This window comes from Patagioenas fasciata, chromosome Z (assembly GCF_037038585.1).
Source record: "Patagioenas fasciata isolate bPatFas1 chromosome Z, bPatFas1.hap1, whole genome shotgun sequence".
NCBI lineage: Eukaryota > Metazoa > Chordata > Aves > Columbiformes > Columbidae > Patagioenas > Patagioenas fasciata.
This window is the reverse complement of record NC_092560.1, coordinates 16,319,531-16,339,829: the sequence shown is the minus strand read 5'-3', so window position 1 is coordinate 16,339,829 and position 20,299 is coordinate 16,319,531. Positions and strand designations below refer to the sequence as shown.

Sequence of the window (20,299 nt, the reverse complement as noted above, 5' to 3'; positions counted from 1 at the left end):
CCTTCAAAGGGCTGGATTTAGCTGATTATCATCCTTTCATTTCTCCAAGCCAAAGACTTGATGTTTAGTGAGAGCAAAGTATGTTTGGAACAGTGCAAACTTCTGAACGCCTGTACTGCAGCTGTGAAGCACGTGTTCATCTGCAAGGCCACTGCTGGGCTCTGGTTGTGTCTGCCAGAGAAGGGACCACTGCTCTAGGTGTGACAGTTGTACCTGTGCACTGGGGGGAGAGCATTCCGGTACCGGCACACCTGCCATTACTTCTCTCATGACCAGAGTAACCAGTGATAGGAAGCACCTAGCGATCACCTTGGGGTGTATAAGACTCCGTGATGACACTGGGGTTGGATCCAGCTCCTCCTGTGCTCTGTTCTGATTTCCTGCTGGGTTTTGCAAAATTTGCATAAACTCATGTTTTCAGATGTGGTCTCAATAGACGCTGATGTGCATCTTTCCCTCTGTTGTTACTGTATCTGGCTGTAATTTGTTGGTCCCTTCTTGAAGCTCCTGGGAACTGATGATGTTGGGGTGCTCAGGGCCTCCAGCAGCAGGATGGCTGTGGCGTCAGGCTCTTGCACACCAGCACCCAGGTGTGCTGGACTGCAAGCCTAGGGTTTGCACGTTGTCCTATGAGCAGCAGAACCAGCAAGACTCACTTCTTGCTGTATCAGTGTTCTCCCTCCCTGCGTCCCCACTGTTTCTGCCGCAGCTCTAGTGCTTGTGACAGCTGCCCCTGCTCTGCTCCTCCTGCTTCTCGTGTCCTCCCTTCCCCTGGACCTCCCTGCAGATGCCCCAGCTCCCTCCTTCGTTCCCTGTCAGCCGAAGGAGATGCCAGGGCTTGCTCCACGCTACATCTGTGATGATGAACCCTTTGTGCACATGGTCAGCTTGACAAGAAATGAGGGTTTGAGTCCTGCATGAGATTTCGTTAGTTACCTAATGGCCTTGAGGTTTATCAGAGGACTGAGAGGCCACATGAAAATACAGGCTTGACTTAGGAAACCAGCTGGAGCTGTTTTGCTCCTCTCATCTGCACAGCATGCATCTTGTGTTTACACCTGGGTGACTCACTGCGGTCTAAGTGTGTGCACACGAAGTACTTCACTTCTCTTGAGTTTGTAGGAAATGGTCACTTGAGGTAGGTGTAGTTTCTAAAAAAAAAAAAAGCCCTGGTGTTTAAACTTACTCTAAAAGTCAAAGAACATGAGAAAGAAATTGTAGCAATTACAGAGGGATTGTTTTACATTGATTTGTTGTTTTTATATTATAAAAATAATAGTTCTGAACCCTGACTTAGATTTATACTTAAACTATGAAAAAATCTCATAAATCAAAACCCTGCCTGAGTCAAATAGGAACTGTTGTGGAGCCAGGCTGTCCCTCATGAGGTTACCTCCTGCCTGCCGTGCTGCTTAAAAACAGCTTTCCTTGTAAATAGCCTTCTGCCTTCTAACTTCGCTGTTTTTCCAAGAATCCTCAATATCCATGCTGAAGATACTTGTTGGCCAGTTCCTTATGTCAGACACTAAACGTTTGGTCTGCTTTCTTATTTCAAAGCATTGAAAAAGTTTCCCAGTGGGTTTGAGGGTTTTCTGGGGGTGGAGGATGGTCATTTTGTTCAGCCATGGCTCTCATCGGTGGGCAAATTACACAGAGTTCCCATCCTCTGCCTTTGTCTGGTGATTCAGCGTGGCCAGTGACTCGGGATGCACCAAGCCCTCCGGCACGCTGCAGTCCCCGCGGCCGTGGCAGGGACAGCCACCCACTGCAGCCTGCCGCGGAACGCCCGAATCAGGGTTGGCTTGGGCTCATAACAGCATTGATCACCTAAAACCCTGTGTCTTCACTGAGGTTAGTTGCTCTTCTCCCCGTGTATGTATGAAAAGAAGGCTTTCTGTAATCTGCTGCTTATTGCATGCCCGTGCACACAGGAGGGAGTGCAGCTGGAGGATGGGCTGGGCAAGGTCACCATCGTGTTGTGTTACACAGCACCCAGGGGAAATCAGCCTGTAGCTTTTCTCTGTGACATTTTTGGGTTTTACTTGGAATTTTTCTAGCTCACTGCTGTTGGGATCGGAAGGGACCTCTGGAGATCATCCAGTCCAACCCACCTGCTAAAGCAGGTTCACCAGAGCAGATCACACAGGAATGTGTCCAGGCAGATTTTGAATGTCTCCAGAGAAGGAGACTCCACAACCTCCCTGGGCAGCCTGTTCTAGTGCTCTGGCACCCTCAAAGTAAAGAAGCTTTTCCTCGTATTCAGATGGAACCTTCTGTGCTTCAGTCTGTGCCCCTTACCCCTCATCCTGTTGCTGGGCACCACTGAAGAGAGTCTGGTATGCATCACTTTGCCCAGTTCTCCTTTCTCATGCGTTCGGAGCACTGAGGGATGATACTGCAGATCCTCCAGCTCGGCAGTACCTGTGCCGCTCACGGGCTCCCCGAGCAGCCTGTCGCAGGCCGAGCCCGCTGCTGCCAGGCCCCTGCCCCCGTGTCCCTGTGTCTGCTCTCCACCTTGAGCAGGACACAGTGGTCCCTCCTGAGCTGCCTCCCTGGCTCTCCTCTGATTCCCCAGGCAGCGGTCTGTGCTGCTCACAGGTTTTGGTGCCCAAGAAGTGCCCCAGTGCTGTGGGGGAGCTGTACTGGTGCAGAGCAGTGAAAGGAGTGTTTCCAGTGTCATACAGGATGCCTTTCATTTCACTTGCTCTACAGCATCCCTTTGTTTGTTTAGACCCTTCAGAAAGAAGCTACTTCATCCTCCTTGTTATCACAAATATTGCCCCTTTTTTGTTTTGTTTTCCTGTATTCATGATAGGAATAGTCTTTCCTGTAGATGACCTATGGTGTAGGTTTATCTCCCATCTGATTTCATTTTTTCTCCTTGAGCCTTTTTGATTGTTCTTCATGCATCCCAACTTGTGTGCTCTTCAGACTTAACAAGTGCAAATTTTTGGGCTGTCTTATGTCTGATGAATACTTTGGACAATGAGACCTAAACTCTCGATATCTTAGTAGTCAATATGAATTTCAGTTTTTTGAGGACTTAAAGTTGTAATAGTGTCAGTCCTGTGCAGCTTCTCTATTTAATGTATATATTTTGTTGCGATGCTTCCTTTATTGGTCGAATGAAAAGTGTGTTGCTAAGGTTTAATGAAAAATAGCAAGAAATCAAAGCTTCCATCTTAGGAAGGCACCGAGAATAGATTTGATGGAGCAGATTTGTGGTGAGTTAGGGTTAACTCTTTCCCAAATGTCCAGAAGTGTGTGGATTTAAACTTTGAATATAATATTGCAGTTGTACAGGACAATCTTGTTACATTTTTGGAGCCCGGGTGTTGGGGTGACCCATGCTAAACCATTCTTGAACCCTAGCATGGCTGAAAGAGAGCAGTTTGTGGCAGTTGGTGTTCTGACATGTTGTATAAATGAAAACAATTATGCTTAGGCAGAATTTACACGCTTTTTATTTTTGGCAGTACAAAGCCCTCTTTGCCATTTACAGCAGACGGGATATTTGCTTTTTCTCCTAGCACTCATTAGCAAGATAGGGTAGAAGAGATGTGGGACGTAGAGATAAGGCAGCTGGTCCCAGGGGCACAGCTGCAGGGTGCGATGCTGAACCCCTGGCAGCTCCTTGGATGGGCAGGGGAGCAGTGCCCATGTCCTGGCCCCATGGGCACGGCTGTGCTCCCCGTGTGCTGAACTGTCCCCTCCCAGCAGCTCTGCTTGAAGTACCTGGCAAACAAAATCCTCCCTGCGGAGATTTCAGCAAGGTCTGCACCTGTCCTCAGTCCTCAGACCATTTGCTTTGTGCAGCCTCAGCTTTGTATCTCTGTGAGGTGCTTTGAAACCCAGAGCATTTTTCAAAAGCATTGCCTGTGCACGCCGACATCCGACGTCTGTCCTGCCTCTCGCCTCTTGGTGCTGACAGTCCCCGTCCTTCTGCCAGATGGAGACAAGGTCAGCCCTGTGGGGGCTGTGTGCCAGTTCGAGCTGAGCCACCGGTTTTGGGCTACCCTGATTGCTGGGAAGGGGCTGTGGCTGCCCCTGGGGTAGCTGCTCCCACGCAGCCAAGGCAGAGACTGCCATGTGCATAGCAGGTGTGGGTATTTTCAGCTGTTACAGAGATCTTAGTAGCCTGGAGTGGGTTAGAATCATAGAATAGTTTGAGTTGAAAAGGGCCTTCAGAGATCATCCAGTCCATCCTCCCCAGAGCCCTGTCCAGCCTGGCCTTGAATGTCTCCAGGCATGGAGCGTCTACCATCTCTCTGGGCAACCTGGGCCAGTGTTTCACCACCCTCGTTGCAGAAAATTCCTTTCTCATGTCTAGTCTGAATCTCCCCTCCTTTAGTTTAAAACCATTACCCCATGTCCTGTCACAGTAAGCCCTGCTAAAACATCCATCCCCATCTTTCTTACAGGCCCCTTTAAAGTGCTGAAAGGTGAAACACTGGCACAGGTTTCTCAGAGGGGTGGTAGATGCCCCATCCCTGGAGACATTCCAGGCCAGGTTGGATGGGGCTCTGAGCAACCTGATCTAGTTGAAGATGTCCCTGCTCATTGCAGGGGGGTTGAACTAGATGACCTTAGAAGGTCCCTTCCAACCCAAACTATTCCATGATTCTATGACAATTCGATCCATGGGTAATTTTGATGAAGGCTCTGGTTTTCTCTGTGCCAAACAGGACAGCCTTGCAGGGGCTGAGCTGCTGGACGTGGCTGGTAAAGCGCAGGGGCACTGGGGTCCCCCACTGCCTCGCTGAGCCAAACACCCTGAGCGCCATGGCCCAAGCTTCCTCCTCCAAGTCCCCCTGCCCTCAGCCCTGGCTGACCTCACCACACCGAGCAAACCAGCCCGACAAAAAGGTGGTTTTCACCCTCTCAGCCCCCAGGGGTGGGATCTGGGGGTAGGGGGTGTTCCTCACATGGAGGAAGGACCACCTCCTGGTGCTCCACTCCCAAAGTGGCGAGTGGCAGGAATGCGAGTGATGCGGAAATTGCCATCACACCAGTGGGAAACCAAACGTTTGAGCAGATGACAGCTCTAAATTTAAGGGCTTGCTGTCGAGCCATGTGTGCATTAATGTGCCCTTTTGTGACCAAGCTCAAGATAATTTTCCTATCTGGAACAGAAGCTGCGTTGTAAGTTGTATAAAGAGACTGCTCCGCTAATGAGGAGCGATCATAAGAGCGTGATCTACCCTGAGAGGGTGGGCAAGGCTGGAGAGATGTGACTCGGAGCAGGGCTCTGACACTCTGCAGAAGCTACAAAGAGGCCATTTATAGAAAGCCTAAAGATGCTTGGCTCCTTGAAAAATGCGCAAGCCTTGCTGTTATTTTAATGTAAATGCCACTTGAGAGAATAGCAAAACTTTTTTTAGACTGTAGGAAGAGTCACCTTAAATTATCTGGAGTTCAATATTCTCCAAGAAAATTGAGCCAAAAAGATGTAAATATACAGACGGTGCACTGGAACAGAAGGAAGCTTTCACCAAAAAAAGCAGAGTTGGGTACAGTCTTGTGTGTGGTAGTGAGTGCATGTTTTAACCTACCTGTGTATTTTAAACAAGTTGACCTTTGTAGAAGGTCTGCCACAGTCCTGTGGAGCTGCCAGAGGCCCAGTTACGTGCCTGTGATTGTGTGCAGCGTTTTATATTAGGAGACATGGGACAAACCCCTGGGTCAGCAGGGATTATCCGGATAGGTCATTTGGTGCGTTACTCCCACTTGTCTTCTCAGAGGGCTGGTTTAGACGTGCAGTAACACTCAGGTCAGCTGCTTAGCTTGCAGCGGCGCAAAGACGTGTTGTCTCGGGAAGGTAGGTCCCTAAGGAGCCGGTTTAACTTGCAGCCTCCCGAACACGAGTGGATAATACTTGCTGATCTCCTTGCGTCTTTAAAACGCGGGAAGGAGTGCTGGGCACTGTAGCCTTGTGGAGGTTTGCAGTGCTCAGAGGTACTCAGGGATGCTACAAATCTGTTTTCCCAGCCGGTGACGGCTTTATCTGAAGTGCCACATGCAGGGAGGTGTCACTAGGGGCTTGTGAGGGCATGGGAGCTGCATACTTTATGATCTGTGGTTTATTGTCCTATAAGGAAATAAATGCTTTAGGACACTTCGTTACAATCTAGCATTGCTTGGAGAAAGACATCTCTAGCCAGGGTCCTGTACGAAGTATTCCTCAGTGCTGGCCTTTAAGTCCATGATGGGGCAACATGCTACTGAAGTTGTGCCGCTCTCAGGACCATGTGCCACGCTTTGTGTGTAGAATACGGACAGGGAGGCCCTGAGCAGTCGGGCCTGGGTTTGAAGTTAGCTGTGCTTTAAGCATAAATCTTCTGCAACTCTGTGGTATTTAGCACACCCCAGCCAGCTGGCCTACAGTGTCATGTTCCATGTATTCAGTGTTGTGCTTCTTGTTTTCATCTCAGGTCCTGTTTTGGCATAAAAGTGAGGTTCACGAAACTTCTCTAAGATGTCTTACAGAAAGGAGCTAGAAAAATACCGAGACCTGGATGAAGACAAGATCCTTGGAGCTCTGACAGAGGAGGAGCTCCGGAAGTTAGAGAATGAACTGGAAGAGCTGGATCCTGATGTGAGTAATTTCTGCACAAGATTTGCTAGGTGGTAAATCTCAGTAGTTGGGCTGCAGTATTATTCTATATTTAAGCAGCAGTCTTCACAGAGCCTGTACTTGGTACAAGGGTGAAAGAGACTGGCCACAGATGAAGAGAGGCAGTTTTGCCGTCACAAGCACAGGCTACACTTGGGATTTTGTTTCTGTGATATTCCCCTGCCCTTGTCCCGGCATGCATGTGATCAGCACTGTGATTTGCAGCACTGATGTGACCCAGTGCTGGTGCAGGGCAGCAAACCTGCAGAAACCGGATCTTCGCTTCTGATCAGACCATCTTGGAGGGAGCGTTTTCAGTTTTATTTGTTTTGGGGTTTTTTTGTAACAAACTTCAACTGGTCTGTGTTTTCATATAGGCAGAAATCTAAATCCCAGAGTTTTGCAGAATGGCACAATTGCTTTTTAGCAACATCCCAACGTTGGAAATTGCTGCACATATGCAAACACTGGGCCTGCGGATGCCAAGCAATCAAAGTTTTTCGCAGGCACTGCTGTTCTGTGTCCCTAGCAGGGTATGTGCAAGGCCAGCTGGCTGGCCTCTGGATTACGGCAAGGTTAGAGGATGAGGCTGAGCACTGCCAAGTGAGAAGTCATTCCTGCAACATGCAGTTAGTGTTTCTGGGGGAAATGATGGGCAGTGTGCATTGCATCATCAGTATTTTTAATTGCAACACAGAAAAATAATTTAGAGGTGGCAGGCTAGTTCCTGGGATTAAACGTATGGGCTCGTGGGCTGGTTACATCTGCCTCAGAAGACACAGAGTCAGGCAGCATTCTGTGAAAGGAACAGAAAGGTAAAATAATGGCAGACTTCTGTTCGGGGTTAGTCTGAGTACAGAAGTGAATGCACGAAGATTGCATGGTCACCCCTCGCAGTGGGAAGCCTGAGGAAGCAAGCGGCTTCCTACACCTCCCTCGTTGTGCGTTAGCACAGTTCTCTGTTGCCCTGCAAGGTTACCTGAGTCTGATTGCTTACTATTAGTTATTTTCCTTCCCAGGAAAATCAATTGATACAAATTTAAATTATAATGAATTACTTTTATTATGTGGGCATGGAAAAATCAACGTGTTGTTCAAAATCACCTTGGATGTCTTAAAAATAAATGTTGACTTCTATATAGCAAAGCTTTAACGCACATGCTTAGCGTCAAACCTGGGAATAGTCTTACTGCATTAAGGCTGTTCTATATTTAAATATAAGCAGGTGCTTATGTGCCATATGTGTCAGGCACAAGCCAACTTCCCATGGTCACTTATGTGACTGAATAACGAGGAGGTAGTTTGAAAAAGTGCAGAGGTTCACAGTGGTTTTTGTCTGCAATGGAGTGACCTTCTCTGTGGGACCCTGCCTGTAGCTTTGTGGTGGATCATGGAAGGCAGAAGAGACCACCCCAGCTCTCTGGTCTGCTCTGTGAAAGACCGCAGGAGCTGCTGTTGTAGATAAACATCCCCTTGGAAGCAGGGACATCTCGTAGTGGAGCCGGCATTTAAAACTGAAAAGGGGGAATAAGCATCATGTGTCTCAAGTGATGTGGAATCAGTGGGGTTGGATGGAGACAACCCTTGACACAGAGAGAAGCAAATTGTCCAGAAATGCAGAATAAGGACAGTGCAATGAGGAAAGCGGAGAGGGGAGAGCGTTTGATAGGTGGGGATCACAGCCTGCAGAGATAACCTGTTTCTCCTCTCTGCCTAGAACGCATTGCTGCCCGCAGGGCTCAGGCAGCGGGATCAGACACAAAAGCCACCAACCGGCCCGTTCAAAAGGGAGGAACTCATGGCCCACCTAGAACAGCAGGCAAAGGATATTAAAGACAGAGAAGACTTGGTTCCTTTCACGGGTGAAAAGAGAGGTATGGTTATCCTTTGCACCACACTGAGTGCGTCATGTTGAAGGCACGATGGGTGCATGGCAGAAGCGTTGTGTCTGACGCATGGCGCTAAGCAGAACTTCATTTTGACACCATTGGGGTGGTGGGTCTGCTTTCTCTGCTGTCTAACTGCAGCCCAGGCTGGCTAATAAACTGGGTTGTTCCCAAGAGGTCCCTGCACCTGCTGATTTGGCTACCACCTGATATGTTGTTAAGTGATGGGCAGAGGCTGTACCTCTATGTGGCTTCTTTCTGTCCCCATCACACTGCAGCTGCACCCAGCTCTGGGGAAGTCATCATCTTCTGTCCTCTCTTGTTCCTCCTGTGTCCTGTCCTCCTGCGAGCCCTGCACGCTGCGCTCTGTCTTCCACCGCTGCCTTTCATGCCACATCCCTACACTCTGAACTTCATCTTGGTACAGAGAAACTCCACAGCTCCCCTCAGCTGCGATAATCTCAACAGTTCCCATCTAGTCTTCATCACGTTGTGACAACCCCAGCCTCATTTCCCTGTCCCCAGCAGCTTGCACGTTTCTGTCTTCCTGCACCATAACCTGCGGTGGCTGCTGCACCCCTGTGTGGCCATGCAGCCTGTGAGCACAGGGTTTGCTTTGCCTCTTCTCTTTCCTCTCTTTCTGGCATCTTTTCCTGTTCTCCTGGGACATATCCCATCATCCAAAGGACTTCCCTGCTCCCAGTAGCACTCTGAATATCACCTGAAATGGGATGTGGTCCGGTTGGTCCTTGCCTTTGGGTTCCAGGATCTTCTCAGCAGCTCTTTTCTGCTGTTGTGTCTCCCTCTGTACTGTGGGCTCCTGCAGCAGAAGATCTGGTCGTACACTGTTCACACTACAAGAAGCAGATGAAAATGCTGGGAGGGTGAGCCTGTTTCCCAATTGAGGTCTTTCTCAAAGCTGCCTCCTTACTGATCCACGTGCCTCCTGGACAAAGACCTTGTGTTAAGTCTGTCCATTTAATAAAACTTGAGGTGGTATTAGCAAAAAAAACAAAACCAAAAACAAAACCCACAAAAATCACCAAAGGGTTCTCCTTGACACAAGTAAATGAAAAGAGTAAATTGAGTGTCATCAGGAAGAGCAATTTAGCAACATGAAGCGTAGCTCATCCCAGCAGTGGCCACAGGTAGTGGCAGTGCTCTGCAGGACGGGCCTGTGTTCAGGCGTTTTGAGTCGTCAGCTCCTGGTCTGAGACAGTCATATTTCAATCTGATCTGATTTAAACGCACGGAACATATTTTTACCTGTAACACGCTGTTGAGTGAAGACACGACTTACATTGAGCACGAGCCAGAGATGGTAAATTACATATTCACAGTTGCAGCAATGCTGGAAATAAATCACCCTGTTTGCAGTTTGGAGGGTGATTTATGCGTTTGGCTTGAGAGATGCTTTCCCTGGCCATGCTGCTGGACGGGGCAGGAGCTGGTGTGTGCATACATGCTGTGCTCTGATATGTAATGTGTGTTTGCACGCACCTTTTAATTTAAAGTTCAAACTTGTAATAAAGCATGACTGAGATATGAAACTAAGATTAAAACACAGAAGTTTCAGTGACACTGGGATGTCAAAAGGAGTTACTATGTGACAGCAGAACTAAGTTTGCCCTGTTCTCCCCGTTCCCCGCTGAATGCAGATGGTGTGTACCATTTGCCGAGCTGTGTGTCCTCTGGGATGATGGTCCCGTGTCTCTGCACCGAACCAGTGCTGAGGGGACCAGCCCTCCCCAGACATTTTGCTGCAGGGTACCCAGAAGGTGCCTGGCCGTGCAGGCACACATGATGCTCTGCCTATTTTTGTGAGAGCAGCTGTGTCCCAGGAGGCACATTCCTGCCCTCTCGGTCGGGACAGCAGCATGCAGGCGCGAGATGGGCTGTTTGCAAAAGGCTGTTTGTAGCAGCCTCCATTTCGTACCAGGGAAGCCTGAAGTGCACTTGCTTCTTCCTTGAGGCTAAATTTAGCTGGCTCTGTTTCTGCACATCCCTGAGCAGCAGGATTTTTGTTTCTCCCCTTCATTGCTGCTGACTCTGGTTTCAGAGAGGGGACAAAAATAGTGCTGGCTGGCATTCCAGGCCAAGAGCTTTGCCCTCGCTCGCTCTGTGCAGTGACCCTGGGCTATTTCAGGGGAGGGAGCTGCTCCGAAATGCTCTGTGATCTCTCCTCCTGTCCCACAGCAGCACTGGGTTTACCCAGCAGACTGCTCCCTGCCGTGGTGTGTTAAAACTCCTCCTCTGGAGACATTCAAGACCTGCCTGGATGCATTCCTGTGTGATCTGCTGTAGGTGAACCTGCTTTAGCAGGTGGGTTGGACTAGATGATCTCCAGATCTTCCAACCCCGACCATTCTGTGACTCTGTGATCGCAGGCAGTGGGATGGGGGAATGCCAGGGACGCCACAGCGTTCAGAGCTGGGCTGGAGCTGCATCACTCACTGCACAGTCTTTGTCCCCGTGCACAGCCTCCGTTAGGAGACAGCCACAAGTGAGCAGCTGAGATGGCAGCTTTGCCTTACCAGCTGTACCCATTGCTTTGCACCTCTGACGTGCAGGGAAAAGGCCTGTTCCTTGACCTGCTGCACTCCCAGGAGACAGACTACGGACGACTCTATCTGGCATGCCCTCTGTGTCTCTCCCATCTGCCCTACTGTCCTCTGCAGCAACACTGAGCCAGACCAACTACCCCAAGCCTGCTCCTCCTTGCATCCCATGTGCTCGCTGGATGACCACCTGCTATCCCTGCCTGCTGCCAGAACCTTCCACCACCTCCTTTCCACCCTGCTTTGACTAATGTGCCATCCGCCCTGCCACCGTGTGTTTGGAATTAGTAGCAGGAGCTGTCTCGGTGGCAGGACGGATCCTGCGTGGGCCTGGATCCAGGCCACTGGACTCTCTTAGTCCATGTGAGTGCTGGCAAATCTCCATCCCTTTTATGCAGCCTTCAAAGAAGTGAAGTCCTGCGGCGTCAGGCTGTACATAGCTTTCTGAGTGCTGCGTGTTCAACAGTCATCATCCTGTACAAAAGTACTGTTGGGCTTTTGTAGGTGCAGCCCTCTGCGCTGGTGAAAGAGCCCAGCTCTGCAGCTGGGGTGTCTGGCAGGTGCCTCCTGGCTCACGTCACAGCAGGAGTCAGACCGAACTAATGGGAAGGGACTGTGTGCCTCCTGTGATCTTTCTCCAGGTCCTTTTGCCCCCTCTGTCCTTTCCACTGTGCTGGTCTCACCCCACAGAATTGCATCTGCATGGCTATTTGTGAAACAGGTGCTACAGCTATACTGAGAGTGACCTCACTTTGCATTTATAGGAAAAGCTTGGATCCCCAAGCAGAAGCCGATGGATCCTGTTTTGGAAAGTGTGACTCTGGAGCCGGAACTGGAGGAGGCCCTTGCTAACGCCTCTGATGCAGAGCTCTGTGATATTGCAGGTGAATTAGTTTCATGTGAACCAGGGGTTCACGTTGTTCAACTACTAGTGTCTTTTTGTTTGTTCTCTTCTGGGAAATGAGCTATTGAGCTTTTTGCTGCTTATCTGAATGTTGTCAGTTTTGACAGGATTTATTTCTTTGTTAAAAAGAGTGTATATTTAAGGTTACTTTCAGCCTATTGGATTTAATCAGGACATTGGACCAAAGCTGAGGAGGCAGAAGAAGGAGCACAGTGTGCTGTTTGATCACTTCTGTCTCTGCCACTGAATCTTGCAAATTGCAGCCTGTCGCATTCAGGAGCACAGCTTTCTTCAAGCCTCTAGGAAACAATCAAACAGATCCAGTGAGAATGTGGATTTCTTGTGCAACCTATTAAGGGAGCTGTCAGGTTAGAGCAGTCTTTCAACACACAGCCAGGTCTGCTGCTTGTTAAAGAGCTTTTCAAAGACATTTTAAAGCTGTGTTTTCATTTCTTTTTGTGTGGTCAGTCAGTTTTGTGATAGTGCAGAGGTGTGGGAATCCATCACTAAAAGGCTGGTGTACCTCATGACAGCCGAGAAACAGGTTGGCATGCACAGGGAGCTTTACTGAGCTCACTAGCTGGTCTAGCAGTCAATGAATATTTCAGTGATGTTGGCTGTTTCTTCAGTTCTGTCTCCTTCAGACCTCCATACTCCCTAGCAGTATCCCCCCATGCCAGAAGTCTGTAAGATAGCCCATAGAATAACAGCACCAGCTAGACATCTTGTACATAATAATATAGTATTCTGGCTTAGAAATGTGTTTCTGCATTAAGGCTTCCAACATATGGACCCTGGCCAAACATTGCATCTCTAGCTTTTGCTTTTATACTGTACTCCTAGAGTCCTGTAAAGCCCTATCCAATAAAATCCTGCTTTCTAAGCTTCAGATGTGTGCAGCAATCATTTTCACAGAGAAATGCTGTTCCAGGCAGCCTGTTCTGCGATTGTTGGGAGAATACACTTGAAGTGGCAGCAGGAGAAATTATGTGATACAAACTGTGCTGAAATCTCAGTATTGACAGCGGCAGTGTTGCTTTTGCAAGTTTGCTAAAGCTGTGAAAGAGCTCCTGCCTGTTTAGCAGAGCTTGTTGTCAGCCATGGTGTGTTGAATCCCTTCCTAGGCAAGGCCAGCAGGGTGGATTTTGTAGGTGGCTCCCAACAAGTCCTCAAAGGGCCTTTGGCCAGCTGGGGGTGGCAGAAATGGGATTATTTCTTTGCTTGACTTCCTTTGAATCGTGCACAGTAAGCATCAGACTTAGCAACAGCAGATCCCTCTTGTCTACCAGCACAAACTCTAGCCCCTCAAAACACTATGTGGTCATCACAGCAGGTCCTTCCCTCTGTCTGCAGCCCAGATATTCACAGTTGTGGCTGGTGGAGAGATTTCATTGTCAGAGGAAGCTGTGTTTGGGGTGTATGTATGTCCCCAGAATGCTGAGCCTGCAAATGACTTTCCCAAGCTGTATTGCATTCGAGAAAACTTCAGCTCTGAGTAGATGGAAGAGGAAAGGGCCAGCTAAAATACAAATGAGAAGACTGGAAGTGCCGCAACCTCTCTCATGTTTTCAGATGGAGACTGGTTGGCTCTGTGCAGTCCAAGCAGGGATGCGCTGGGGGTGTGGGGAAGTGAATGGTGGTGTTTGTTGACACCTTTTGCTGCAGATTGTCCTGCCTGTGCAGCCCAGACCTGGTGTCATGGTGATCTGCCAGTGCAAGAGGTGCCATTCATGTGATGGGCCTCAGGGACAGCCTTCTGCAACTCCCAGCCCTCTTGGCCAGAGCACCAAGCAAACGGTGACGGACTGGTGCCACAAAGCATAAGGAGGAACAGCTTATGGAACAGCAAAGTGCCTTTGTGGTAGCATGCTTGAATTTTAGGGAGAGATTTGCCCTTTGTTTATTTTAACCACTGTGCCCATCTGGAGGTCAAGATTTGTTCACATGAGTCTGTTTATGGCAAGTATTTATGTCTGCATTTTTCTGTAGAAAGTGGTGTAGTTATTAAAAAATAAAAAAGAAAAGATGATTAAAAAACCAGTTTCCTTTCAAACATGGACTTTCTGTGAGTAGCAGGGTTATTTTTATAAATGGAATCTTTGCCCAAATGCTTCTAAGCCATTGGGTTCCCACTGCTTGTTTGCAGCTGGCAAGAATGCCAGCAGAGTCCACTGGGCACATTTCAGTGTGCATTTGCATATTGGTTTTGCAGTCCTGAGCCTGAAAAACACAAATTGGTAGAAGTTTGGCTTTTGTGCTCTTACAGTCTTTGAATTTTGTTCATACCACCACCTTGTGCATTTCAACCAAGCCAGCAGAGCTTTAGATTCTCACAGTGTCCACTCCCAGGGCTACAAAGATCAATTCAAAGCACAGCACCATCATCCTTGCTTGTTGTTGAGGAGAAACATGGCGTGCGCTGCCATGCTTTCTGTGACAGTCACCTCCTCTGCTGCTGCCTGAGGGGTCGGTTTGGTTCTGCGTGGGGCACAGCTCATCTCAGAGGTGGATGGTCACAGTGTGTGGCACCTGCGCATGTGAGCAAGGGTGGTGAGGATGTGCAGGCTTCTGCTGGACTGGACCCCTTAGATAAAATCCCACCAATGGCAATTTTTTGTCATTTGTTGTATTCCCCTCACTGTTTTTTGTGTGATGTTGAATCAAGTTGGCTACTGGGAAGCCTTGGCTGTTTGTTTGCTGTCTGCAAGATCATGTTCCTCTTCTGTTAGGAAACTTGCTGCATTGGAATAAACAAGGGAGCACATCTGAGCCTTGTGAATTTATGACAGCCGGGGGGCTCAGTCCCACCTTTATATGTTGTTCTGCGCTTGCATAGGGAAAGGTATTGCGCTGTGGACCCCCACCCCGGGCAGCATGGCATCTGTGCATCTTTTCCTGGCTTTGGAGCCTGCAGTAACTCAAGCCGTGTTCTCTATTTCTGTTTCTGTAGCCATCCTTGGCATGCACACCTTGATGAGTAACCAGCAGTACTACGAGGCACTGGGCAGCAGCACCATTGTGAACAAAGAAGGGCTCAACAGTAAGTGATTTAGAGGGTTGGCAAGCTTTGAAGCCTCTAGCAGATGCAAACTGGGAATTATTTTAGTGCTGAAGGTTGGAGCCGTGACTGTGAGAGCAGCCTGTGGTTGCTGGGGACATCTCCAGTGCATCCTTGTCCTGTGCAAGCCATTGTGGCTTCAGCCACTGCCCTGGCACTGCCCAGGAGCTGTCACAGCCTGGGGAACAGCCCTATGCAGGTGATGTGCCCTCCACCACCAGGTTTTGGACCCTGACAGCGTGTTGCAGCAGGCACCAGCAGTTCTGTGCTGGTTGTCCGCACTGCCAGGCAGCGCTTCTGTATGCATGTGAGCATTAATGGAGCTGCCAGGCGCTTGTTGGGTCTTTCATCTTGTGTCTGTTTGTCAGGTCATGCTTCCCCCTCCCCACACGGCTTCTGGGAGAGGAGAAATCCACCCAAAGAAGAACATGCTGCTGCTCAGAGTGCTTTTGGTTTCACATGTCTTGCTTTTCACTTGTAGGTGTGATTAAGCCCACGCAGTACAAACCAGTTCCAGATGAGGAACCGAACTCAACAGATGTGGAGGAAACTCTGAAACGAATACAAAGCAATGACCCTGACCTTGAGGAAGTCAACCTTAACAATATTATGGTATTTGCTCCTTTCTACTTTTCTCTCTTAATAACAGGACCAAACATTTGATACACAGAAGGCAGAGACCAAGACTGTTTTGCTGCACAGTGTACTGTAAAACTGCATGTAGCCAGACAAGAAACACCAGAGTGCTTCCCATCACTGTTTCTGGGCAGTAGGGGTTGTTACCTGATGTGGAACAACGGCGTGGGATTGGTAGCAGGAAAACTCCTGTACATGCCTAGAAGAGCAGGGCTGTGTTGAGGGTAGTTTGGAAGACCCATCTCCAGCCTGCAGTTAAAGGTGTTCCAGGTTGCTTTAATGTCAGGTGCATTTGGTGGAGGGGCTGTTCAGGAGGATATAATGGTTGGGGGGAAAAGCCTTCCTAATCCTGACACTTGTCATGAAAATACAAAGAAATCTCTCTTATTGCAGGTAGCCCTGTCCATCTCCCAGCTGTCCCTCTGTGGGACCCGTTTACTTCTTGTAGGAAGCAAATTGGGACACAGCACCACATGTTTTGTTCCCTCTGGGACACACACACATACTAAAAAATACAGTTTCCGTTTGTCATCCCTGACTCCAGGACTCACATCCCGTGGGGTCTGTTGAATGATGATACATTTAAATAGCAAGAAAGTGGTAAACTGCACATGCACATTAAAAACACTTGTGCCATGCCACCAGCAGCTCTCTGTAACAAAAAAAATTTTACTTTCATGTATTTGCTCCTGGCCAGTGACCTTGAATGTCCCTTGAGGACACCAGGCTGAGGGTGTGACAGGCAGGCACGTTTTTTGTGTCAGACTCCAGGCTTTGGGACGTGGTTTGGAGGTCTGGGGAGTGGCAATGGATATGGTGAGCTGCTGGGCTCTGTGTTACAGCTCTGCAGATGGCTTTGACTACAGATGATTCCACGTGGTGGCATCCAAATGGTGTGGCAAGAAGTCCAGGCTGAGGATGCCACTTAAAATTTTAGGCAAGTGAAAATTTGTGCATCTGAAAAGGGTATCTAAAGTGCTTGACGAGTGAAAAATACTCATTTTGTAGGAACTCTGAATAAGCAGCAAGGATTTAATTTTCTGGGCTGAGAGCTAGCATGGCAAACATTGGCCTGTTGTGTAAAGCAGTCAGAGGTGTCTGTGGTTTTTACTACAAGGAGGTTGTTTCAGGTCTTTCTGGATCAGGCCCTGTAGGTGGACATTTTCCTGAAAATGGCGTGATTGTTGCTCCGTGCTGACATTAAAAAGTGCTGCAGCACTGCTTCGTAGGCTCGTGGATCCTAACTACATACATCCCCACAACACCTGCGTTTGTAAGTGGCTGAGTTTCTGGGCAATTAAATTAAATACCAGAGACATTTTAGCTACACATCAAGGCAGTGAGCTATCAGCAGAGTGAGAAATAGGATCAAGCCATTATAGCAAGAGAACTTGTAAAAAACATTTATTGACCCTGTCCTAAGTTACTTCGGTGCATTTGGTGATTTGGCCATGCTAATAAATTTAAAGTATTGTTTAAATGTATTGTGTATTCCTTCATACAGATGATGGCGTAACTGCATTTCTGCATTTCTTTTCACAGAATATTCCCATACCAGTTTTAAAAGCTTTCGCAGAAGCGCTGAAAAATAACACCTACGTGAAGAAGTTCAGTATAGTTGGGACACGGAGCAATGATCCTGTTGCTTTTGTAAGTACTGTCAACTCACTGACATGAAGTTGTGACAGGAGCTGTTCTTGGGCAAGGTATTTTCAGAGTAACTGACTGACTGCTTTTGCACCTTACGTCATGTTTGGCACATTCTGCACCTCTGGTGTTTGGTGCAGGTGTCAGCTCCAGGAGCGCTACTGAAAGCCAGGACAGGCTCTGGTTCCCTGGCTTCCTTTTTCAGCTGCAGAGATTTCAGGGCACAATTCCTTATCCCATTCGGTCTCCTATTCATCCTTAAGGATCTCCTGGAAAAGGAGCAGGAGACAAGAACTGACTCCTAGTGACACTGCATAAAAGCAGTTTGTCTCTCTTAATTTCTCCTACATCAGGGCACACCCATCCACCCCCTTGCACACGTCTGCTCTGGCTCTCATATATTTCTTTGTACAGACCTGTGCAGAAGCAGGACTCCGCATTTCTTATGCATAGCCTCTGTGGGTGATGAAGGGTCTTTTTGGCTGCTGTGAGCAGTCTTCAATATCAGTGGGGATGCAGAGAGATGCTGAGTTGTTACACCTGACCCTCGTGCTGCCTTCCAGGCTGCATCTTTGCACACTCCTCCATCACCACTGCAACCAATTTTTGCTCTCCTTCACCCAGGCTACCCCTACCTACCTCCACACACACATGCGCACTCCAGTTTCCTGGTAAAAAAGCCTTTTTGGAGGGTGAGTACAGCCCTTGCATTATTTCAGGCACTCTGGTCCAGGGAAGAAGCCTTGTTTGAGGGCCCATGGGGCACTGCAGAGCTAGGGGAACTGTGGAGCCAAGTGCCATGTGAGTGGGTGCAGGCCAGCCCTGCTGCTTGGCCATCACTTTCTGGTCCTTTTGTTTCATGATGTAGATGGGTCCTTCCATGCTACTTATGAAATGAGATCATTAGATCAAGTCTGGGGGTTGGGAGTGTAACAGCCCACTTCTGCTCTTACCCACTGAGGGAAGCAGAAGTGACTAATGTGGTTGTGACGCCACTTGGGAGGACCTCTTGGATTTGCAGAATCCCTTATTGTTCAAGGCAGACGAGCTCTCTCTGTGTGCTGTGATAGGAAGCGTCTTGGCCCCGTGCAGAAGGAGCAGTGCAGGCAGGGAGCTGGCCAGGCAGCAGGCAGGGCTGACGCTCCCCAACATCCCTGGCGTCACTGTGCTGGCTTTAGCAGAGGGACAGGTCATGCTGTCACAGGGCAGCCACAGGTGTGCACTGTCACCTTTTGGGGTGGCCTTATGGGTTTCTCCAAACAAGGTTTTGCTGTGGCCACCAGCATGCTCACATTGAAGAATCCCCTGCAATGGGGGAACCCCTTGCAGAGCTTGTCCATCTGGTGTCAGTGAAACCTGTTGGCACACAGGGTCCTCCCAGTGTCCTCCGGAGGCGAGCGGGGTGGGACCCCTGCTGCTCTGCCCTGCCTTTCTGCTGCCCGCTCTTCCCACCCGCCTCTGCCCACAGGCACTGGCAGAAATGCTGAAGGTCAACAACACGCTGAAGAGCCTGAACGTGGAATCAAACTTCATTTCTGGGTCCGGGATCTTGGCTGTTGTTGAAGCGCTCCAAAGCAACACATCGCTGGTAGAGCTGCGCATTGACAACCAGGTAAATAAGCGTGCACGAGCAGGAGCTTCAATCAAGCAAACGTGTCTTGGTTGCAGGAAACTGAGTAGCTGGTCAGGGTGTGGGGTGGCAGCGCTGCCAGGCTGCTTTGGAGGCATTTCAGCCCCTTGTTTCTGCTGCAGTTCCTGTGCAGTGTGTGTTACTACCACAGGAATTAACAAAGGCCGTGGCAGTGCGAGCAGCCTTCCGTGTTCCTGGTGCTGCCCTGGAGAGCAGTGAGGCACCTCTCCAGTACCATGCCATGCTCCAACCTCTCATAGGGACTTAAATAATAATGTGTATTCAGTAAAACTGAAATTTTTACTGCAATGCACAGGAGAGAGAAGGAGAGCTTCAGAGCATGCAGTGGTACAGATGCTGTGGCAAGTCTATCTGCCCCAAAAAGCCAGGGGGTAATACTGAAGTAGCTGAGCTATGGGCAGCTCAGGGACAGGTGACTGGAAGTTGTGGTTTTTCCAGACATCTCTTTGCTGCAAATCTGTCCAACAGATAAAGTCTTTGGACAAGAGGACTTGTGGGCATGTCTGCTGGAGGAGCTGGAGCTGCTCAGTTGTACCAGGAACAAGCCAGCGGTTTGTTTCACCAGCTCCAAGTAACTAATGCCAAATGGACCAACAGGTCCAAAGGAGGGAAGGGTTGGAGATGGCAGATCGAGGTGCTTGCTCTCAGTCACCCTCTGACGCGACCAACTTGCTTTTCTGTTTTCTGTTTTCAAAAGAGCCAGCCCTTGGGCAACAAAGTAGAAATGGAAATCGCGAACATGTTGGAAAAAAACACCTCCCTGCTGAAGTTCGGGTACCATTTCACTCAGCAAGGTCCCCGGCTCCGTGCCTCCAATGCCATGATGAACAACAATGACCTAGGTGAGTTGGGCTGGCTGCAAGACAGGGAGTGCGGGAAGGTCCCTCCCTCTGCCTGTGGGCAGTTCCTGCTGGTAGAGGGGCAGAACTGCTCACCTGAAGGCTCCAGTGGATGTGCTTGTATGAGGAACAAGCCCTTGAAGGGCCTCATGATACCCTGCCCCTCAAGGAGGAAAGCAGCTTCCAGTGACTGGCTCCCTAACGCAGCTGCTGTCAGCCAGGCAAGGGGTTGTGCTGCAAACCTGGAGACACGGGGCAGTTCAGACTCCCAGCAGAGGCCATGTTTTTGGCAGTAACAGCAGGTCTTGTTGGGAAGGAGCGAGAGCTGCTAACGTGCTTCGGTACGGCACGTGATACAGCATATGGCACACGGGGTGTGAGCTGCCAGCACTTGTGATTCCTGCCAACTGCTTGTCTTCCTCCAGCTTCATTCCCACTTTAATATGGAGATGAAAAGGGGTAGCGTTGAACTTTGACAGCAGTGGGACTTGGCCCATCCCCTTCAGC

The 20,299-nt window shown here is 49.2% G+C and overlaps 1 protein-coding gene across 3 annotated transcripts in view; it reads left to right on the top strand.

Moving 5' to 3' along the window:
* TMOD1 (tropomodulin 1) overlaps positions 1-20,299 on the top strand; it is a 29,342-nt gene that overhangs the window by 5,650 nt on the left and 3,393 nt on the right. For 2 of the 3 annotated variants that reach the window (XM_065860257.2, XM_065860256.2), the window contains exons 2-9: positions 6,432-6,595; positions 8,331-8,487; positions 11,822-11,941; positions 14,912-15,001; positions 15,501-15,631; positions 17,198-17,305; positions 18,771-18,914; positions 19,651-19,795. In XM_065860257.2, the coding sequence (XP_065716329.1) occupies positions 6,476-6,595; positions 8,331-8,487; positions 11,822-11,941; positions 14,912-15,001; positions 15,501-15,631; positions 17,198-17,305; positions 18,771-18,914; positions 19,651-19,795 (1,015 nt within the window). In that variant the 5' untranslated portion in view covers positions 6,432-6,475. The remainder of the gene's footprint in view (positions 1-6,431; positions 6,596-8,330; positions 8,488-11,821; positions 11,942-14,911; positions 15,002-15,500; positions 15,632-17,197; positions 17,306-18,770; positions 18,915-19,650; positions 19,796-20,299) is intronic. The other variant, XM_065860259.2, reaches the window with a different exon arrangement.